At 37.6% G+C, this 18926-nt stretch overlaps 1 protein-coding gene across 1 annotated transcript; it reads right to left on the reverse strand.

Moving 5' to 3' along the window:
• Positions 1 to 7995: 7995 nt before the first annotated feature.
• Positions 7996 to 15440, reverse strand: paip1 (poly(A) binding protein interacting protein 1). The gene is made up of 11 exons (XM_020643924.3): positions 15063 to 15440; positions 12971 to 13122; positions 12477 to 12671; positions 12226 to 12338; positions 11835 to 11946; positions 11526 to 11645; positions 11316 to 11422; positions 10832 to 10949; positions 10683 to 10737; positions 9673 to 9757; positions 7996 to 9113 (listed from the first exon to the last, which is right to left on the reverse strand). Exons 1-11 carry the CDS (start codon positions 15256 to 15258, stop codon positions 9026 to 9028), a joined length of 1341 nt encoding a protein of 446 aa, XP_020499580.1. The 5' UTR covers positions 15259 to 15440; the 3' UTR covers positions 7996 to 9025.
• Positions 15441 to 18926: the final 3486 nt, after the last annotated feature.

Here is an 18926-nt window from a genome sequence, read left to right on the forward strand (position 1 = left end):
AAACTGCACAGATTATATGCAATACAAGAAACAGGTTAATAGTTATACTGTAGGACAAACAACCAAAGGCTGTTTTATGACATCTTCTGTGGCTCTGGAGGAAGTGTGAGAAAATAACCCTGATGACATCATCTCAGCCACAGATTTAACAAAAAGCCTGCATTGTGCCCCTGAGTAGTGGAATTTGAAAGATGTGGGTTTCTACCAGGCAGGCAGGGTCAGATAAAAGGGTTCTGATGACTAAACGACGTTGGTACATTTAGGGCACTGCTTTCTTTCAAACTTAATAAATATAAGGGACCAAAAGCCAGGATATCTGGGCATGAGTTATTACCTGTGGCCATTTTTGGATATGTAACTCAATTTACTTCTTCTTCTTCTTCTAGTCTGGATTAACCGGAACACCATGATCACATTCACGTGGCCATACTTGGAAAAAGCCCAATACAACCCCAGTCTGATCCGTCAGCCACTGTGCAGCAGCTGTACTGAAGGAGGTGAACAAAAATGACTCGAGAGCTATTCAGTGGTTGTGATAGGAGAGTTGTTAACTACTTTTCACTTACCCCCTTTAAGTGGACAACACCACGGTTTGTAATTTAGTCATTTAGTCATTGGGCAAAGTGTGCTTTTGCATTCAAGGCTGCTGTTCTCCTAACAGGCAAACACTTAGGAATCACAGCCTTTTGACCTACCCTAGATTCTGACACTGGCCTCTTTACAAGCCACAGTGTGTTTAACAAATGATGACAATCTGGCTTAAGAAGTTGGTGAAAAGACCTAAACATTTCCCTGAATTCTTACCATACATGGTGTCTAGTATACAAATTAACTCCTCTGTATATTAAGGTGATAGAATAACCCATAACCTCCTTTTTGCCAACGGAAAGTTTTATTATAATACTGTCTCAGTGCTTCTGCTTCTTGGACCTTAATAGACTTTCAAGTAGTTCACATCAAATCTTAAATCACAGAACTGAGGCGGACAATGTAAGTTGCCAAACTTTGGGCTTTAATATAACCGACCACAAAATCCCATTAAAGGCCCTTGATCTAGAACTGCAAAGAGGGATGTGTTGGTCTGAATGAATCAGCTCTATTAAGTGAATAATGGAGCTAACTCCCTTCTAAAAGCTAAATTCTTTCTTTTTATGTAAATGAATATAGGAATAAATAACAAGATGACCCAGAAGCGTAATGGCTAAAGATGGTTCCAGAAAAATCTCACTTTGTGAGTAAATTAAAAGCTAAACGCAGTGCAGTGAGATAATTGTTTGTTACACCGTTTCTAACGTAAAAAAACAAACAAACATGTTTTTTTGTGTTTTTAAATCATTAGCCTTCAGTTTTCGTACCAAACGTAAATTTGGAACCTGATATTTTGGAAACTATAACGTTTGTCTGAGTGATAAATAGGCATGTTCACAAGCCAAAAACCAAAGCATGACTTGTGTCTTGATCATGAGGGCCAGGATTGGTTCTTAATTCAAATCTGTTGGGGAGAGGAAAGAGAAGGTTCTTATTCACCATAATCACATGGCAGCCATCTTCCTCTGATGTCACGCTCAGTCGCTGTTAGATTAAAGTACCACTGTGTAAAATGTAAATATTTTTTAAAGGTTTATTTTTGTTCTTTTGACAGTGGATAGAGTCAGAAATCAGGGAGAGAGAGTAGAGAATGACATGCTGGAAAGGAGCCACTGGTCGAATAGGAACCTGGGTCGCCCGCTTGGAGGACCACAGCCTCTGTGTATGAGGCGTGCACCAGCCACTAGGCTATCAGCGCCCCCCTTACAATATATTTAAGTTATTTTGGGAACGTTCTCATTTACCCCATTTCTGATTGATGAACAGCGAAAAAGAAAACGTTGCGGGAAAGTAAAGTGTAAATACATACAATTGGACACATGCCACAGAGCAAAAACCCTCAGCTATGTGATTCACTTCAGTTGATACAAAAGGTTCAGTTGGCCTGGAAGCATCAAACTAAACCTTATTCAACAGTCGAACCCCCTCACCCACTTCTCTGTTTGTGCAGGCATGATTCCTGCATAAGTCATCTGGTCAGCCAGAGCACCTTGACAATTCAAAATGAGCTGGGTCAAGCATTTGTGAGATACTGACGCGCAACAGTTCCTGGAAAAAAGGCTTGGCTTTTTTCTCAGATAATGAAAAGACTTGTTTTAGAGAGAATACAACCTTCACCTTTTCTTCAGAAGTAGAGTGACTCACTGGTGTTAATTCTCATCTTTCTTTTTAACAGGATAGAGCATTGCTTCTTTTGTATACATTCTTTTTTGCTACCAGCAGTGCTGGGAGTTTTAAGCAGCCTCCGTTCTTAAATGATGTGTAACAATCAAAGGAAGGATCTTGAAACAGCAAAGCCTGTGGTCTGTTTTCCTGTCAGGCCATGACATAGTGGAACAGTGTGGGCACGTCAGTAAAAATCCCCACTGAAAGATTGTGTATCATCTGTAGGTAGCCTGGATGTTTGGAGAGCATTGGTATTAATAGACAGGCCTTTGTTATTATTAAACGAGGGAAATTCTCACTTGCTACTCTTTTGATTTAAAAAATCTATTTTATACAGAGGTGAATTTTAAGGTTTTTAGCAGGCTCAAACTAAAGACTACACAACTCTAAGTGGAACATTTTCTGCTAGAGGAAAAGCCTGTACTAAAATATATTTTTTTTTGTGTTGAATAAGGTTTTTTTGTGATTTCCTTCTCTGTTTTCAAAAATAGTTGATCAGCTGGAGCCATGGTGTACATTTTAAAGTTACTCATGTTATTGCCAGTTTGTGAGTAGATGTAGTCCAGTAACAGATCTTACAACTACAACTTTCAGATGAGTATGCGCCCAAGACTATGCATTCCTAAGTACTTGTAACTAATTCCCAAAAACAGCTACATGTATGCTGTAAATAGAGATTGAATTCAGATGCAGAAACCTACAGGGTCCTGGGTGAGTGGACTATAGCACCGAGCTAATCCCTCTTTAACACCCATCTGCTGACCAATGAAAATCTTAGGCCCTGGTTTTCCCTGTTTTATTGTGAGCCTGACAGTCATATCCAGCAGGCTCAGAGGGGCTCACGAGTCATTGACTGCACACGGACACAGTGGTAATGTGACTTGTGGGAGAAGTTGCCCTCCTGTCACATGACGAAAGCGTCGAAAGATTTTTTTGCAAGTGCATTTGTAAAAATGCTACAAAGAAGCACATAAAGTGAAGCGTGTACATATGATGCAGTTTTTTAATGCAAGTCATGAGCTGGCACCAGTTGTTTGTAGATAAGGATATCTCATTGTGAAACGTGCTTCCAAAACAGCCTCATAGATTATGTGTGACCACATGCTGACAAAGCAGACTCAAAAATTTGCATTATTTCTGTTTTGCAAAATGATGAAAAGACCTTAAAACGGAGCACACTGCAGAACCCTATGCATTGCAATGACACTTTCCAGGTCCAGATAAGTAGCTCAACAGTTAGATGGCAATAAATTGGAGACAGACTTGTGGGCAAGTTGCATTCTGTTTCAACCAAAAATAGTCCTCCATCTACAGTAGTAACAAGCAGATGCTAACAATTTCCTTTAACTCACTGCAGCATTGCTCTCTAAAGTAAAGTGAGACAGAAAGCTGAAAACAAAATGATCTAACATTAAAATATGACATTACAACCACATCTCCAAAGTAACGTGAAACAGGACTGTGAAAACAACATATATAAGATTAAAGTTTGATGTTATGACCACATCAAAGTATGCTACCTATCTTCAACTGTATTTTGATTTTGACACTCAGGCAGAGAGGAGAGGGGAAACACAACAAGGGTCCTAAACAAGACTGAAACCAGGACTGATGTGGTTTTACAGCATGGATCCTAACATAGCAGGGTCTCCAGGATGCCTCAGCAGCATACTGCAGCCCTGGCAGACATAAAAGACTCACACACTGTTTCACAGAGCACATTTCAATATTTTTAGATGTATTACCAGTCTCACAGGTCATCATATGCTCGATGCTGAGAGCTACAAAGCACAAATGAGCAATTTCATTGTCGCAGGAAAAATAGCTGTGGTATGTCATTGAGGTTCAGAGAATGTCTTTGTGTGACTGTTTGTAATCTCCTCTGAACTTAGGAAACCACTAAGTATCTTCAAGGCCATTGTGAACACACATGGCACATTTCTGACATGGCAACAAAGATGCTACTTGGCTTTTCTTTCTATGGAAAGTGCTCACAACACAATAAGTCTTTATCTCGTATTGCCTTTACATGTAGCACTTGAAGCAGTTCAAAACACTTGAGGATGTTGACTTAGCTGCACAATATTATGGAATATTTGGGGTTTTAACCACGTCTGTCACCCAGGTTTTTGTTTTTAACCCTGTAAAGCCTGACATAGGGTTAGGGTTAACCTAACCCTAACCCTAAAAATAACCAGTAAATTCAATTTTTTTGGAATTGAGATGTTTATTAAACCCTTACACAAAATCCCCCCCAAAATGTTTGCCACATCATGTTGTTTATGATATTTTTTTTGTATCACATTTGATACAAATTTTTGCACACAACAATGTTCGTTTTAGAAACAAAAACAAAATACGCCCTTCACATTTTGAAAATACAGAACATTTCAGGCAGCTTTTCTCATTTTCTCTTTCTTTGCATCATCAGACACACTGAGGTTGTCCTGAAAGTGAATCGCTGTCAGCAATTACAGAAACCGATCTTGAGACATCACATGACAAACTGCAGGGAGCCTTGTCTCCATCTCCCAATAGGCTCTCACAGAGGACGTCTGTACTAACCCCATATGAATGTACATGCCTAGAACCTGCTCTATTTCCTTGGCAGTTGTGTTTACTGACTTGCCCTCTTTTTGTACACTGTACAGGTTTGTTTGTTCTGCAGTTTCCAGTAGCATTTCATCAGTGACAAACTGTTTGAAATACATGTATGGTGTCCAGTCACACCTGTTTTCTGTGCCTTCCTCAATACTTGCGATGAAATTGATAGATGGAGCTTGATATTTCATTTTTCTCCATCTGTATTCTTTCCTTTGTGCATTGGCCTTCACTGACTCCTTTCTGATTGTGTCCTGTGTTGTTGTTGGGATCTCAGCTTCTGTGCTTGTCTGGGCTACACTTTCATCTTGATAGTCTTCCTCATCACTGCTATCTGAACTTCCATCATCATGCATGGCCTGAGGAGTCCATTCTTCCTCATTCTCCTCATCATCTTCCCCTAACTGCTCTATGTCACTTGAATTGCCATCCATTGTCATGTTGATGAAATTTTCAATGTACGTTTGTTTTCTCACTTCTTCCTCTATTCTTTTTGACATCTACAAATACACACATAACAAATTGGTCAATATAGCATAGCGATTATGATTTCAGAGGAATTGTTATTGTGGAAAATACCCAAAATGTATTTTAAAATGGCATTTCAGTCATTAATTAGATTTATTAAATCATCAAAATACTGTGTGTTTGTATAGTGGTAGGCACGATGTAGATCACATTACAAAAATTTAAAATGACCGCTCAAGGATAAAGCACCTTATATACCTGCAGTATCAAATGTGATACACACATTTTTAACAGGATTTAACTGTAATATGAAGAATTAATTATTAAGTAATGGTGCATTGTTTTAATACAGAATATACTCATATTAAAGAATGAGTAACAATATAAATGTTATTCTTAGTGTAACTTCTTGAAAATTAGCAAAGATTTTCCTGCTGAAAGTGTGTGGATGCAAGCATGACGGCATGAAAAGGTAAAAAAAAAAAAGCCCTTCCACTGCCTGCAGTAGAATGAAAATCCTCTAGGGGGCAGAATACATGTATCAGGTCATATACAACAGGTTTTTAAGGAAAGTTTTGATCATGTTGATAAGACAGAGGTCTCAGAAACTTGCGTAGCAAATATGATACAAATGGTTTTATATGGTTAAAGATCTAGTTTGGGGCTTTTTGTCTTTATGTGATAAGACAGTGTATATATTTTTTTGCAATACTTTATTAATCCCTGAGGGAAATTCTGGTTTTACACTCTGTTATTTTAGAATCATGCTTCTCACACACATAGAAGAGGAAACCAGGGAGAGAGGGAATAACATTCAGGAAAGGAGCCACAGGTCGGACTTGAATCTGTGCCGCCCACTTAGAGGACTATAGCCTCCATACATGGGGCGTGACCTAACCGCTAGGCCTTCTGCATCCTGTTACACATATTCTATGTCTATTGTTAGTCACATAATAATGTCAGATAAGTAATGTAATTTAAGGTTATTCAACCTAAAATCCACAGTGTAAAATAAGTAAACATTTATTTCTCATTGTACTGTATAACAACAGAGAAATATTCTTTCAAAGCCCTTTGGTTTGAAGTTCTGACAAATCCAGATGACATTTTTTGGGTGCTGATTTTTCTGGCATTACCCAACTTGGTCAGTAGGTGGCAGTAAAGGCTTAAATATAATACACACAACTTGACATTTATGTTCATTTGTAGTTTCAAAGTGATTTTTTTGTGCATGTCTGGGCTTATAATGTTTGGGGAAACAAAAGGGTTGCTTTCTTATTTAAACTGACATTAACATGTAAAGTAACTACAGGGTATTGTATATGCATATTTTTCCATTAGTATTAGAAGACATTTCAAATGCTTCTGTTACTGATGAACTGGGTATATTCGGGTTTTCATGAGGCACAAAATAATGGCTACAATATATCTGATGGTATTGTAAGAGTGAAAATGGGATATGCAAATAAGTTAGAAACATGTGTTTATTATGTTCTTTCTCTATGCAGACATAACTTTAGTATGTTCTTAAATGATTGCTATAATGTTGGTTACAAGTGTTTACAGTAATGTTAATATCCTGTTATTAGGTAGGCCACCTAGTGGGCGCTGTTCAGGCAGGAGTGAGCTGTGTAGTGAGAGAGAGAGAGAGAGAGAAGAAGAGATGTTGTGAAATGTACCGTCCGTCCGGGAAAGACCCAGAACGTGTTTGGACTGATTTATTCCTTCACATACACCCACGACGCTCACACCATGTTTATTGTTGCTGTCAGGACAGGTTTATTTCCTAATGTTAGGGCTTTGCTGCCCTTTCTTTCCTGAACTAATCTATCAGCTGTAAAAATGATTAGGAATGGTAGAGATGGTGTTTGCATGTGTGATTTGCTCAAATACAACACTGAATCAAAGCTGTGCGCTTTTGACTCGAGTGTAGCACAGACTGAAAGTCTCCAGCTGATGCTGTAATGATCTGACAAGTTCCCAGTTAGCAAATGTTTTTTTGTTTTATCCATTACGCCGCAAAGAGAAAAAAGTTAATGTTTCTATTAAAACAGAACCAAAGTAGTTTGTTTTATGATGAGACCATTTGTTTTATTTTAGTGTACTGCTGCTAGTGAATGTGAAAAAGGTGTCGGGAGTTCATGGCGGGTTATAAAACAGACTTCAATTAATATTGATGCCTCTATATGAGCTACAAAGCAAACAAGTTCATCACCATAAATAACTAATTGTATTTAGTTAATAACAAAACAAATGGTTTCCGGCACGCAGCAGAAACAGCCTCTGTCTTTCACAGCATATCTTCAGAGTGATGTTTGATTGTAAGAAAGCAGGATGACATTGTTAGTTTCAAAGCACTACATTGCCCTTTACAGCACAGGATAAGCAGATAAGAGAAAATGAAACACTTTGTCCACAAGAGGGCGCCTAAACCAACAAACTGAGGCTTCCTCAGCTTGAAATGTGAGAAGTACAATTGGTTGTTTCAACTACATACAGTGATGTTTAATGACACACAACTGCTCGAGCCGTCAGAAAAACTGTAAGGATTGGAATTCAAATGCACAAAGATGCTCTGGTGTAATAAAATAGTAACTCAGGGTAACTCTGCCTATAATAGTCCCACTGTCAATTCAATAAAAGGCTCAGACTTAAATCAAGCAGCTTAAAATCTCACATTATAAAGAGTTTATTGCAGGCAAACAATACCATAAATTATATTTACAAACAATAAAACAACATTCCGTGTAATGGGCTCCATGGGTTTGCTGGTAAACAGTCTTTCAGCCTTGAATAAGAATCAATCCTTTTTGCAGCCGGGTTAGATTACACGGACTGCTGCGAACTGCAAGACGCCACATAGATATTTAAAGCTACATTCAGGAAAGAAACTGGGATTAGGTGCACTGCTTTTTCAGAACTCGGAATCATCTCTTGAAACGGAGATTTACTTAAAATATTGGCTTCAACGCTAAAAAAAGAAAGGAGTATAAAACAGAACTTGTGGATATCAATACTTCACAGTTAGTGAACTCAATATAAAGTTCTTGTTCTTTTAGCTCTTTCAGTGACTTACTGACAACTCAAGTGAACTGCGGCCATTTTGAATATAGCGTTTTCATAATGGCATCTTTATGAGAGACAACTTCTAAACAGTTTCTGACTTCTACAGGTTTGCAGTAAAACAACCTCCTCAGATGTGCACAGAGCATTTCAAATTAGCTACTTCTGATGGATGACTGATGAGTTTTTGCCTGAAATCTCTGAATGGGGCAATAATTAAAATATGGCAAATAATGCACACAAACATGTCAAAATTCTGCACAAATCTGCTGAAAGGTATCTGCTGTTCTATAAAGAACCCTAAAAGAAATCCACAGCACACTCTTTGTCTCTTGGCATTTAGTTAAGGTGTAAAGGAAAGCAGTTACTAAAATAATTCAAACAACACAGACAGAACGTCCATGTCTGAAAACATCTCAACACCTTAATATGAGGAACAGTTATCCTTTTGATTGTCCCCCTTTTCTTATCAACACTGACCAAAAAACGTGTCAGAAGTGCAACTATGAACAGCTCTTTTTTGTTAAAACGCTTGTTTGCAGAAATTTAAAGTTTGAACCTCTCTGATGCTAGTTTTTCCGCTGATTTTCAACATTCCAGCAAGTTGATCGAGAACAGTACAGTAAGTACGCGTCTCACGTCATTGTTTTCGTTTCCTCTCAGACTCTAAACAAAAATTCTCAAAAGCTTCTTCTATCTCAGGCCCCATCTCCTCTTCAGAGTCGTATCTGTGAAAAGGAGAAAGCATGATTTAGAGCCGCAGATATACGAGACAGGTTTGTGTGTGTACATGTATGTGCTTATAATATGAACACAGCATTCAACATTTCCATGAACAATACAGACACAAACACAAGCTAACAGTCAAACGCGCTCAGTTCTGAGAGAGACGACAGAAGCTAGCTAAGCCCTCTTTCACACCTATCTGCTGACTACACTGAAACTGCCACCATGCTTGATGCTGTTGCATTGTGGGCCAGTCAAACACATTCGCCAAGCTCAGGGGCACACAGGTCAGTCGTGGTCACATGACATGCGTGAGGCTGCTGTTGTGTCACTTGTGTCACATGACATAAAAAAGTCTCATCATCAAAGTGTGACAGACTCAAATCTATACTACACCTCATCCTATCACACGTACTGAAGAAGAAATATACAAGTTTGTAATATGTATATATTAAAATGTGTCAGTTATGTCCATTGAACTGTACCCATAACAACACACATCAGCATGTCCGTCAGTAAATGACCAACTCTTTTTATTTTACCACTTTAATATGTACTTACATTTCACTTTCACTTCCATTTTCTCCATAAATGTCGTTGAAATAATCCTGCCTGTCCAGGATCTCTTGGTATTTCTCAGCATAATCTGTGAAAGCAAAGAGCAACACACTTAAACATAAAGAATGAAGCGTCACATTTATATGTGCTCTGCTGAAAGTAGAAGAGAAGTACTTTTTTTCCTCACATTTGGAGGACATATTCAACGACTGGGGAGAGGACAGTGACCACAATGTGTCCTCACAAAAAGCCTATTTGTAACAATCACAATACATCTTAAATAATCCTGCAGACATGATGTGCAGTTTAGTGTTGTACTGAAGTATACTGAAGATCTTTTAAGCATTTTTTATTATTCTGACGTTAATATGTGTCTGGTTAAACTATTAAATATATAACACGTGAATATGAATAAAGCAAAGATCAAATATACCCTCTGTAAACATATTGTGGGTTAGGGTAAGTAATTGTAACCCTAAACCTAATCTCAAGCAGATTTCAAACATGGTTTTTTTTTCTTCATGTGAACACTCTGCAACAGTGAAGAGCATCGGCCCCACCCACTCAGAGAAGCTGTGTCTAGAGGCATTATAAGAAAGTTAAAAGACTTTCTATGGCTGAAAAGACAAACATATACCAATTAAATCATATCTTCACTTCAAAGCAGAATCTTGTTTTCAGACGTTTATTAGCACTCGTCTGCTGCCGTCTCTGCCTCAAAAGAACCTCATTAGTGAATCAGGACAGGAGAGGCAGGGAGGCAGTTCAGGGATGAAGGAGGAGTAATTGTTTTGATCGGAAAATTTGCTTTGAAAGTCACGTAGTTAAGCCTTTAAGATACCAACTCGTATGATTTGGTTTATTTCTGTGACATTTTTAACAGATGACTGATGAGAACTATCTTGCATGTGACTGGAGCATGTGTCTGTCTGAGCACAGCTGATAGCCTGGTAGACATCGAACTTCATGTTGCCCTCCCGTGATCCATGTTGGAAATGTTTCAATAGTCTCACCTGGATCTGCTGCTGTAAAAGGAGTTCCATCTTCTGTGTAGAATGTCGGTTCATTCTGAGGGGAGAAAAACAACCCATGACGAAACAAAGGAAGATAGAAAAGAACAATTACAAATAAGAGCAGGGAGTGTGTGACAGTGGACACTCACCATAAAGTAGTTCGGGTCATTGTCTGGTGTGGCATTGCTGGCTGCTGCAGCAGCTCGGACCCGACCCCAGTCACTAGATCTCAACTCTACTAATTTCAGAAGCATCTGTCTGACATCCCTAAGAGAAAACAAGAAGCTCATATCAGAAAGCTTTACCCAGGATGTCTGTGACGGTGTAACTCTGAACTGTTCCACCTTTTTTGGATTTTCAGCCTTATGTAAGTTCACGAAAGACTTTAAAGCTTTTGAGGTATTTCTAATAAAAACTGGATTTTTTGGTGCTGTTTTACGATTATATATCGCTGCAAAGTTCTGAATGATGAAGGAGGATGAGGTGCCACAATAATTGTAGACACGTCTTTGAATGTCCGCACATCTCAGATGCAAAAGCAGGTTTCAAGTGTTTTCAATCATGAGTTATATAAGCCTTGAGGAGCAGCTGTAAAAAAAAAAAAAAAAAACAACCTGTGTGATAAATACATACCTGCTACAGGTGGCATCCAGTAGAACATTTTCTATTTTGTGGATTAGTTCTTCCATGTGTGGTTTTCCACTCTCTTTCCAGGCGTCATCCAGGACCGAGCCTGTTAGCTGGAAATAAAAAAAAAACATTCTCATTACAACCCCAAAAACGAAACTATCAAGAAAAAAAAAAAAACTTTCATTACATATGTTTTGAATTGAGATTTGAGACCTTGAGCAGTTTAACAGCGCAGATGAGATTTGCATCCACAGGATTATCAAACAGACTCTTCATCAGGTCGTTCAGAGCAGAGAGCAGGATTTCTGCTCGGAGACCTTTTCCACCCTTCACCTGAATGAACACGAACAGGTTTGCACGAAATGTAAAAGAGTCAAAACCTGATGCCAACAATGCTCAAAGAGGCTAAATGTAAGGCTAAACATTGCACATTTTTGTGCTTCAACAAGGAGGGGTATTCACAGATGTATTGTAACTAACATTTATACACCAGAGAGCCATAACAAAGACAAAACATCTTACCTCCAGGTTCAGATAGAGCTCTCCCAGGAAGAGCACAAAAGAGTGGAATTTCTTCTGGGTTTCAGGGTCTCCTCTAACAGCTACGCCCCTCTGTTCAAACTCTGTTCGACATCTACAGAAGACAACATTATTTTTATTCAGCAACTTACACCCAAAAAAATACAAATGTTCACACTGCTTTGCATTTAGTCCATGTTATCTGTTGTCCAGTACAACAAAAAATATATTTCTACATGATCTTCTGCATGTAGGATACAAACATTTATAGTGCTCTAATATTGTCTAAAAACGTTGTCTAACCCTTTATTGAAAAGCTAAGGGGACTTTGCGCTAAGCTGTCCACCTCTGATCTTTACACTTAATAAAATCAATATGAACAGATACTAATCACCTTTTCAGGAGCAGCTGACGGAAGTTGCCACTTGGCGGGCTGATATTCAAGTGATGGGACAGGTAATTACAAAGCCTGGCACCCGTATAAGCGAAGTTTGGAATGGCAGTAGACTGTAATGAAAAGAAAGATTATTAGTTTGGTAGCTTCTATAATGACCTCATTATGTTAGAAACATGCAATAATGTTTTATTTTAGATTTATTTATGTGTGTTTTCAGCTGAACGAGGAATGAATGTGTCTCTCCAAACCTGCGTGTAGATCAGTTCCACCAGCTCATGCAACGACTCTCCAGTGGTGACCAACGAATTGAGCATGCCAGTTATGTGTTCAACATCCGACTCAAAGGACCCTGGTGAGGAGCTCAGGTGGGCCATGAAGTCTGTGACCAAGTCGGACAAGGTAGGTTCTTCATAGCTTTCACCGTCATCATAAAATGCGGCGTCCTGCGCAAAAATCACAATGATAAAAAAATAACAACAGTCAAATATTAAATCCTGATCGCTTTGTCACAATTATGGAAAATGACTGAGTATCTTATGAGAATTGACATCTAAACGTGTGAGAGGCTCAGCTCTTAGTGATAGTAGTGATGGCTTCTTGCATAGTCATACTTAGGTCATAACATCAGAAGTATAAAAAGATACTACTGAATGTAATGTAATAATTAAATATACAGATACATTTACAAATAGATAAAGTCATAGTATTCTGATAATGATTAGTTAAAAAAAAATCTCCTTACTTCGTACAGGCCAATTCCAGAGGGAACAAACTCTGGGGCACTGGCTGACAGTTTTGAAGACTTGATGACAGAATCCACATCATTACATTTTTTGGAGGCAGATATACTGTTGGCATTTGCATTTTGTTGAGCTTTGTTCTGTTTTTTAAAATCTATGGGGGAAAAAAAAAACAAAGAGTCTTTATTATACATTCAACTCTCCTCATCTCACATGGGAAAGTCTTTCTGTAAAGATTAGGCAAGCAGTGCTGTTTGATATTGTTTTGGCGTCAAAACTAATCCATGTCAGTGACGATAAACCTTATGACAGGTTACAAATATATGTTTAATATAATTAAGGGAGCATTGTTTCCTAAAAAAGCTGGGTACTGTTTCATTATAAGCAAACCTAAGTCAAACAGGAGGAAGGTGTGATTAGTACTCATAGTGAAAGGATGTTACTGTATTTGTTTGACCGATGGATAATGAACTGCACAACAAGTGTTCAGCATAGAGAAAGGAAATTGTCCCAGAGTGAAACAGAGTGGCTCACAGATGTTTCTGATAGGTTTTTGGACATCTAAAGAATCCATGTAAATAAACAACAACAAGTTATTGTACGTTACTATACGACAGAGAGTTAATGTTAGTAGGCTCAATTGGGCTGAGCACTTAAGCTGGGAATTACATCATGATTAATTGTTCGATTTCAGTAATAAATTATTTGATCATTTGGATTACACATGTTTTAATACCGGTTTGTGGAGCAGGATAAAAACTCAAAGTTCATGCAGGACATGAACCCCCCCCCTCCACCCTCAGTGCCAAAGGCTGATGGGATATAGGAATTCCCAGGTCTGTTAATTTTTCAACTGGGGGTTGGACAAACCTGATGAAAGGCTCACTGAACAAGAGGCACTACTGGTTAACAATGCACAAACAAACAGGAATACAAAACACATCACCCAATGTACCCCCCCCCCCTCCTAAGTTTGGGTGTAAAGCAGTTACTACAGGCTTAATTTAACTAGTTCATTTGTAAATAAATCTGTCCCTTAAATAAACAGCATCCTGATAACTTTAGGATTTTAGGGAACTAGTTTGGACACAAAGTCTTAACGAAAACAAGTGATTTAAAAAAAGACTGAGATCAATTGTTATTCTTTGCTGGTATGAGCCAACTGTTATCCCTGCACATCGTAGTAAAATAGATAGATAGACAGACAGACGGACAGATGATAGATGGATGGATGGACGGACGGATGGACGGGCAGGCAGGCAGGCAGGCAGGCAGGTAGGTAGGTAGATGATAGGTAGGTAGATGATAGGTAGGCAGACTAATTTGTATACAACTAATCAAAACATGATACTCTGATGTAGATGAATTATTATTGCTTATAGCTACTTTACAATCACAAAAAAAAACACAGTGTGAAAATATAAAGTAATTTTAGTTATTGTTTATATCTGAAGTGTAACCAACTTCATTTTAGTAATACAGTAGAAACATTTTTAAAGACTTTGCAGCTTCATATGAGTGTCAATGCTTTTGGTTTTGTTACAGCACAGACAGGTGGATGAGATAGATCAAAATAATTAAGAGTTTTTCATCTGAAAAAACACAAAATATAGTTTTTCTACATCAGAGGATTCTTCTTCAGATGCAGAAGGGGAACTAAATACTTCCCGGTTTTTATGTCATGTTAAAGCTACATAGATCAGATCTGCACTCATAAGGTTTAGCTGGGTAACACAGTCTGTATTTCATGATATTACATTACAACCATGTGACATCTAACTTGAGGCCTTAATTTAGACGCCTCATATGAAACAACAACCCGACAGGTGCATGACGCACCGCCAAAATGCTAGCCAACTTTAATGGTATTTAGCAGCTAAGTAGCTAGTTACACGTCCTGACTTAGACCAGGTAACATATTAACTTGTCTCCCTTCGTTTCTTACAGACAGCAGTCAGTAGGAAAGCATAAACTGGCCTTCTGTGATAAAGTCAGGACGCGTCATTTACATGAAATCGAATCTGAAAGTAGCTTTCTGACTTAGCTCACTGCTAGCTCTTTATTGTTGATGTTAGCTAGTTGACAGCTTCCTACCTCCTCCGACACTCAGCTCGTTGGTCGTGTTGTTCTCGGCAAATGGCGGGCATGTTCGCGGCTGTCTCAAAGGCTCCCTCTGGTTGAACAGCATGGTTTTGGTCTCGCCATCCACAGCGGTGCCCACGAAGCCCGGGTCTCCAGGTAGGTTTCGGCTCCTACCTGCTCCGGGAGCTCGGTCGAAATGGTCGTTCATGACTGCTGGTGTGTCAGCCTCCAGTCTCCAAGCAGCATCAGGTAAGAGACGAAGAAGAGCTGTCCACCAAACTATTTAATAATAACTTGTGTGTGTTTAAGCACAGTAAAACACACCCTATCTCTCTTTCATGATGGCTTTTTTCTAAATCCGACAATTCAACTCTTTTTTTTTAGCCACTTCCTTTAACAACAAAGTCGCCGTCACAGATAAGTGTGATTAAAATGTGAAGGTGGTTCCCTCTAGTGGTGTGGAGGTAAAACTCAGCCATACAGGAGGACGCCTCAAAACCATTTACGATGGACAGTTTTTTTTTTCAGATTCTCTACAAAGTTAAGTCTACAGAACCAGGTATGTCTGGAAGCCCATTTCCGCCAGTTAAAAAAATAATAATAATAATAATAAAGTCATAATAATGAGATAAAAAAGTCAAATTTATGAGATAAAAAAGTCAAATTTATGAGATAAAAAGTCAAATTTATGAGATAAAAAGTCAAAATTATTAGATTAAAAAGTCGATTAATTATGAGATATAAATTTGAAATTATAAGATAAACATGTCGATTAATTATGAGATATAAAGTCGAAATTATAAGATAAAAAGTTGATTAATTATGAGATATAAAGTCATAATAATGAGATAAAAAAATCAAAATTATGAGATGAAAAGCCGATTAATTATGAGATAATAAAGAAAGTCGAAATTATGAGATAAAAAGTCGATTAATTATGAGATATAAAGTCATAATAATGAGATAAAAAGTCAAAATGATTAGATAAAAAGTTGATTAATTATGAGATATAAAGTCATAATAATGAGATAAAAAGTCAAAATTATGAGATGAAAAGTCGAAATTATGAGATGAAAAGTCGAAATTATGAGATAAAAGAAATCAAAATTATGAGATGAAAAGTTGATTAATTATGAGATATAAAGTCATAATAATGAGATAAAAAGTCAAAATTTTGAGATATAAAGTCAAAATTATGAGATGAAAAATCGAAATTATGAGATGAAAAGTCGAAATTATGAGATATAAAGTCATACTAATGAGATAAAAAGTCAAAATTATGAGATAAAAAGTCAATTAATTATGAGATAAAAAGTCAATTAATTATGAGATATAAAGTCATAATAATGAGATAAAAAGTCAAAATTATGAGATGAAAAGTAAAAATAATGAGATAATTGAAATTATGAGACTTTATTATTTTCATTTTCATTTTTTTTACTGGCGGAAATGGGCTTCCATAGATATGACATGGACGCATATTCATATTTAAATTTAAAGTGTATTCAAGTAATGTTTATACACTCTTATAGTGTGAGTGGAGATGGCAAACGGTGTATGTAATGTAATGTTAAATATGTTGAAGGTGGGAAATGCTTTATTTATAGCTCATTTTATACACACATGGTAGTCTGCATCTTTGGGGAGAATTGGCCATGATAATTACTTACGAATTAATTCTTTTGAGATTTATTTTCAAGTAAATGAAGGATCCTACATTTCTGGGGAATGTCTTGAAATGAAATTCAGCCTTCCTCGTAGCCGTTATAGTTCTTGAATAGTTCCTTTACTTAAAGAGAGATAAGCTCTAAAATGTAGTTAACTGATGATAAAGTCATGAAAAAAAGCCATTAGATCATTGATGCTGATGCTTACTTATCTAAGTTGTGTTTGCAGTTGTGCGTATTAATATAAATATGTTTTAGTTAATGACAGGAATTTGATGATAGGATATTTGTTTGTGTGTTGAGTAAATTGTGCAATATTTTGTACGAGATGATAAGTGCAAAATGAAAATAATAATGGAAGACTCAGCTATTTAAATAAAATATGTCCCATCATTTAATATTAACAGATGCATATTGAATAATATGTATTTCCATATCAATCTCTAGACCCTTATACTAAATGGTAAATTAAATCAGTTCATATTATGTTTATGCTATTATCTGTAACATTTAATTTTACTTGCCATCAGATCTGTCCAATAGTTTTAATTTCTGTACACTGCAGATAATTGCTTACGTACATGTCTTGTTTTACTATCAGTTCACTTAATTTATACTGACCAACACTTACATTTTTTAATTTAATTAATTTTAATTTAATTTTTTTTTTTTTTTTTTTTTTAATTAATCAAAACCACTAAATTCTCAGATTTTATGTTTTTTTACATAACCTTGGTTTCTTAATACTAGCTTTCTGTTATTGGGTTTAGTGTGAACAACATGAGAACATAATGATGGTCCTGTTAAATGGTATGTGGTGGATTGGGTTAAATAACACTAAACAGGATTGGGAGATTACATTTATCTGATATATCAGACTCACATTTCCACATTGAAGAGAAGTCCGTGGACCTGTGCAGCCCCTCAGACGTGCCTCTCTCTCCCTTGAGCTCACTCAGTAGCTGCCCACTACAAACATGTGTTGCACCAGACCTCTCAGTGTAAGTGTTCATTAGTTGTTTTAGCCTCCAGTCATTTTCCACTTGTTTCCCAAAGCTGGATCACATTATGCCACAGAGAATTCCTGTGCCAGAAATGCGGAGACCCACTCTGATAAAAGATTACGGCCCCTATTTTCTGTTATTGCTGTCTCCCCCCTTACCTCCCCATGCCATTGTCTTGGAAGGAGTTCAAACATTCACAGGTCCCGGGAATTCACAAGATGACAAATGGCTAGTTGTATTTTGTCAAGCACTCAAACCGGCAGGTTTAAGGTCCGGAACAGTATAGTTTTATGTTGCATCAGTATACATTATGTAGGTTATATCCCTGGGGATTTATTGACTGCATAATTAGGTTACACAGCAATTAAATAAACATACGTTGCTACTGTATGCCATGTATTCTAAAGAGCAAATTCCTACTGTGTCTTCTTTCTTGCCAGTCTAATCTTAAATAAGTTAGGCAAAGCAAAAACACTTGAAACAAACCCAGAGCCTTTTTAGTCCAATGGCCTCTTAATGGTTACATATAAATAGAAGACAATCTGGCCTGAGAGGTGCAGCAGCCAGACCACATTGCGCAATGACTTGAGCGTGCAGAGAAAAGTAATAGATGGTCATGAAATAGTATTCCATATGTTGCCATGGGCCCTGACTGTCATGGTGGAATGCACTGATGATTTCCTCAGTATTAATCATTCGTCGTGGTGATTCCTTGAACAGCCTTTAAAGGACAATAAACCATAGCCTACAGCGAAAGCGTTCCTGTACTATAGATTCCTATAGGTCAGGTAGCATAGCATTTTGTTGTTTTTGCTTCTTCAAATCTGAAGTCATAGTAATGGGTCAATTTGGGCATGAAGGCCATCTTCCTGTCTTAGTCTGCTCTCCACCCCCCCCCCCCCCAATTTTTCATGCCAGTGCTGAGATGGATGCTCAGAGAGAGGCGGGATAAAAGAACATGAGGCCCCGGAAGCCTGTGGCGTTAATGTTCTCCCCGTGGTCTTTTGATCTGGCATTGAGGCAGCTGTCATTGATTAGTGTGTTTGTAGATGATTAGTGAAGGAAGTGGGTGGTCAGACACAGGTCATATCTCTGTTTCCCCTTCGTTCACATTTCTGCCTCCAAATGGGAAGAAGTGAAGAAGACCCATTTGAAGATGCTACTTTTCAAAACATGTTGTAACAGCATTATCAGCTGGTGTTGAA

This window comes from Labrus bergylta, chromosome 2 (assembly GCF_963930695.1).
Source record: "Labrus bergylta chromosome 2, fLabBer1.1, whole genome shotgun sequence".
Lineage (NCBI taxonomy): Eukaryota > Metazoa > Chordata > Actinopteri > Labriformes > Labridae > Labrus > Labrus bergylta.

Coding starts and splice junctions, on each gene's coding strand:
- paip1 (XM_020643924.3), bottom strand. CDS start 15,258: ATGAACGACCATTTCGACCGAGCTCCCGGAGCAGGTAGGAGCCGAAAC. Junction 11,646..11,834: donor AGCTCTATCTGAACCTGGAG/GTAAGATGTTTT, acceptor GTGTTCATTCAG/GTGAAGGGTGGAAAAGGTCT. Junction 10,738..10,831: donor ATGACCCGAACTACTTTATG/GTGAGTGTCCAC, acceptor TTCTCCCCTCAG/AATGAACCGACATTCTACAC.